This window comes from Lycium ferocissimum, chromosome 5, assembly GCF_029784015.1.
Source record: "Lycium ferocissimum isolate CSIRO_LF1 chromosome 5, AGI_CSIRO_Lferr_CH_V1, whole genome shotgun sequence".
Classification (NCBI taxonomy): domain Eukaryota; kingdom Viridiplantae; phylum Streptophyta; class Magnoliopsida; order Solanales; family Solanaceae; genus Lycium; species Lycium ferocissimum.
In genome coordinates, this window is record NC_081346.1 from 1,883,119 (window position 1) to 1,887,379 (window position 4,261).

The 4,261-nt window shown below is 33.6% G+C and overlaps 1 protein-coding gene across 1 annotated transcript; it reads right to left on the reverse strand.

Moving 5' to 3' along the window:
• Nucleotides 1-881: 881 nt before the first annotated feature.
• Nucleotides 882-3,630, reverse strand: LOC132055363 (inorganic pyrophosphatase 1-like). The gene is made up of 4 exons (XM_059447139.1): nucleotides 3,402-3,630; nucleotides 3,174-3,295; nucleotides 2,654-2,858; nucleotides 882-1,509 (listed from the first exon to the last, which is right to left on the reverse strand). Exons 1-4 carry the CDS (start codon nucleotides 3,537-3,539, stop codon nucleotides 1,153-1,155), a joined length of 822 nt encoding a protein of 273 aa, XP_059303122.1. The 5' UTR covers nucleotides 3,540-3,630; the 3' UTR covers nucleotides 882-1,152.
• Between the last annotated feature and the right edge of the window lie 631 nt (nucleotides 3,631-4,261).

The following is a 4,261-nucleotide window of genomic DNA, read 5'->3' on the forward strand; positions in this document are numbered from 1 at the left end:
TAGTTTTAGTAGGATACTTACACTATTTAAACGCATGTATCAGCTCCATTAGAGGGCATCAGAATCATCTTTAAAAATATATTCCAGTTGCTAATAAGAAAAACTCTTCTCCGTCTAAGCCTCTGTTCTGAGTACCATTTTTTTTTTAAGTTCATTTTTTGCACTTCACCGTCCGTTCCAAAAAGTCCGAGGAAGGAATCCCCCAATCGGACCCATTAAGCACAATCCGAGCGAGGATCCCCTCCCCGTCGGACCTGCCATCTCAATACTCAGGCTCATTTACTTTGTTTGATTTTCATAGTTTGCTCGTTAATTTTTTTCTCGTTAATTCTTTTGTTAGTAAGCTCAAGTCACATATCCTTTAAACCGCGTATAAATTTAATTGTTGCTCTCCGAGGGTAAACAGAGAAACATGTCTCTTCCTAGTTCCGATATTCAATACAAGATTTCATATGTATAAAGTATTTCATAATCTTTTGACACTTGAAAAAGTTGAACCTTTTGTCGGCTTTCAAAGTATTACACTTGGTCTCAAATACTGGGGAGAAAAGGACATGAAAGAAAGATTTCGCACTATATGAAATTAACACTGAAGACTATTTTATTTCTTGTCACATCTTGTGACAAGTGGTAATTACTCGTTACGAAAGTAAAGAGTTCACGCCATTTGTAAGTTGTAGCAGATGCCATTTTCGTAAAGAGTTCACATCATTTGTAAGTTGTAGCAGATGCCATTTCTTAGTAGGCCACAATTATGGTGGGATCATTTTCTAAATTGTGAAATCTTGTAGTGTCCGCGGAATTTGAGCGGAACAAACTTTTAGAATGCTAAATATTACACAAACAAATATAAAAAATGATACAAAAAAAAAATATATATATATATCAAAAGTGAGATAGTAGATTATATATGTAGTTAACAGTGTTACATCATAGTATTTAGAGCCCGAATCGAAGGCTCAAAACCAAGGCACACTTTCAGGTGTAGTAATTCAATAAAACCATAAAATACAAATAATTGAAGCCAACTCTTAATCACAGTTAGCTATTAAAGCCAACTCTTAATCACAGTTAGCTGTCATAGTTGATCTCTTTTAAGGTTGATCGACACACAAATCACACTTTTATTAACACCAAGTAGTCATTAAAAGCTTAGTACGGCACAGGGAGAGCTTTTGGCATGGCCTTATGAACTGCGTTAATGGGAATCGTCCGGAATTTGCAATCAACTGATAAAAATTGGTTCTCTTCAATGGTAATTGCTTTGATTATCTGAAGCAGAATGTGTTCTTGCTCTTCTCCATTACTCCACCCGTGGATTTCTGCTCTTACAAGATCGCGGTTTTCGTTTATTAATTTCCAGACAGGAAAATCTTTCCTTGGCATTACGAAATCTTGTTCTTTGAGCTTTAAGCTGGGGCAAAAATCACCTGCCCCGTCACCAAGATAGATCATTCTTTTCTTCCCTTCCTTAGCCAATGAAGCTTGTATTCCTTCTATTACCAGGCCCTGTTAGCAAAGAAAATCATACATTAGGATATATTAATTAATTGTATAAATAGCTAAAATTTTGATATTTAACGAAATAAAAGATAAAAAGTACACTATATAGAGGAATTTTCCTGGCCTTAAGTTTGGTAAAAATGTACAACTCTAGGAGCCGTTTAGACATGATTTCATCTCATGAGATGAAATCATGTTTGGACATGTAATTTGAATTTCTTAAATTGTAATTTCTTTTATAAACATAAAAACCCTACAAGTTGTGAAAATCATCAAAATTTTCCTAATTCTTATATAATCTTACCAAATGAGTAAATCATAGTTCATAATAAAATTAATGTCGGCTACAGGCCTTTCTACAAAATACAACATCAATTGATCAAACGCTTAGTTGATAAAAGGAAAATTTAACATGAATAGTAATGTAACTACTCTTTAATATAATCCTCCCACGTGGTAAATATGATTGGCAAATATATTTTACCAACTTGCAGATTAATATTTAATACAAATGATTGGTAAATATATCTACAGACGTATGGATCTTTTTTTACAAAATATAAACGTATGAGTTAAATTTTATATTTATATTTTTTGAAATCATGATTTAAATCTCAAATCATGTCTTTTGGATGATTTGGGATCTCATCGAATGAAATCGTATCTAAAACGTATTGATTTTAAATGCAACGATCTCATCGAAATCGCATGTCCAAATGACTATCTAATTTATCAAAAGAGAGATTCTCTGGGGACGTAATAAGGAACACGTGAAGCTGAGGTACAAAACGATAAAGACATGACAAAAAACATATTTCCAGTATATTCGAATAACATTACAAAATCACTATTCTAGTACTAACAAGTCACGTTGGAACCTTGGAACCATAAAAAGGAAGTAGTGAAATTAGTAACGGATCACATCAATTTAGGATATATATATATATATATATATTGATTCAGCATCTAGGGCTTTAAAACTTGAACCCATGATATTTTAAAGTTATGAATTTGTATCCATATTTGTTATAATTTTCACATAAATTTATGTTTCAAGTATTAGATTTAGATGAACCCATACTGACATGCTGCCTCCACCTCTAGTCACACATGTTAAAAATAAATTCACGGATTTTTCGCGTGTTTTTACCTTGCACATGTTGGGAGGGCAGACATTGTTGCAGCCATGAGAAGATTTGTGAAAATCATGGTGAGGAAGAATTCTAAGTTTCCCTTCTTTATCAACGTAGCCTGGGTTCGTGTGGATCTCCGTGAAGCAGTCATATATTCCCAGATGATTCAAAATCGTCTCAATGTAGAAAAGATTCGCGTCACTCACAATCCTCAAATCACACCTGAAAAACAAAAAATAAATTTGAGTAAATCTGATTTTATTGAACCAAAAACACATAAATTATAAAAATAAGAGTTAATGGTCAAAAATACATCAGAATTATCACTGTTTTCGCTAGTTTCACACTTTACGTATCAACGGAACAACTGATAATTGACTAGTCATCTTCCAGGTGTGTTTTAACACAAATGGTGATAATTCAGGTGGGAAAAAACAACAACTGATAGTTGGAGAAATTCGCAAAAAAATGATAGTTCATTTTTTTTTTTTTTTTTTACCATTAACTACAAAAAATTACTTAGTTACAGATACGTACCCTAAAGCATGAGCTGCTTTAATGGCTGGAACAACACGGGGAATTACAGGTGCACGTTTCAGTACTTCTTCAATGTCCTTAATAGTTTTGCCTTGTGAATGAAGCTCATTCATCATCTTATCCTATAATTTGTTTGAAACGGAGCAGATAACAACAATTAGCCTAATGTTAATTTAACTAAGTGGTTAATTAAAGAATGCGAAATTAAGTACGTAAACGAAAACTTGCCATAACAGAGTTCCATGGCATGGTAGGAAGAAGTTGATTAAACAAATCAGTAGCACCTAATTCATCCACCACCCAATTATCACTGTCCAAATCGATAATTGTCTTGTCAAAATCAAAAACCACAACAATTCCAGCCATTTTGTTTGGTTGATGAAACAAAAAAGAGAGAAAAATTTCTTATGTAAATTAATGTAATTGATTGAGTTTGAAGTGATTAGAAAAACAGAGAAGAGGAGGCCTTTATATAGTGGAAAGGAGTTAAACTAACGGAAACGGAAACGGAAACGGAAACGGAAACGGAAAACGGAAACGGAAAGGAGTCTAGTAAATGCGCTTTATGTACACCTGAATTAGGAAACGGAAATAAAGATGCCAAGGAATATTATTTTCTAATGGATTTTTGAATTTATGGTAAGTTAAAGCAAAGCCATTCAAGCTCCTTTTCGCGGTTTGGTAAATATTAGCCGTTGATTTACTAGACTCGGGATCTTAAATGAATGATCGTACGGCTAAGAGCGAGGGTTTTCATTTTGGTATTTGTACACTGGTTTTGATTCGTGCGGCGGGTTTAGGGAATATTAAACGCGGGAATATGAGGGAATATTCGAATTTGAGGAATTTTTTTCACCAATATTAAGCGCATTTTTTACAAATAAGGATGGAATATTCCGCTTTTGGGTTCCAACTGCGACCGTTGGCGGCTCAACTCTAAGGCTAAATTTGTAATTGGCAGCTGTTTTTTCAGGTAAGAATTTTTCCCAAGTTGAGACGGGATTATGCTGATGCTTTGTGTGCAAATAGGCAACTACTGTAATAATTTCTTTTTACACAAGTAATAAACATGTAATTAATCTTTTCCG

Excerpts from the sequence above, each read along its gene's own strand:
- LOC132055363 (XM_059447139.1), bottom strand. The coding sequence starts at position 3,539 with ATGGCTGGAATTGTTGTGGTTTTTGATTTTGACAAGACAATTATCGAT. Across the intron at positions 3,296-3,401 it reads TGCCATGGAACTCTGTTATG|GATAAGATGATGAATGAGCT; the intron begins GCAAGTTTTCGT and ends AACAAATTATAG. Across the intron at positions 1,510-2,653 it reads GCCCTCCCAACATGTGCAAG|GGCCTGGTAATAGAAGGAAT; the intron begins GTAAAAACACGC and ends CTTTGCTAACAG.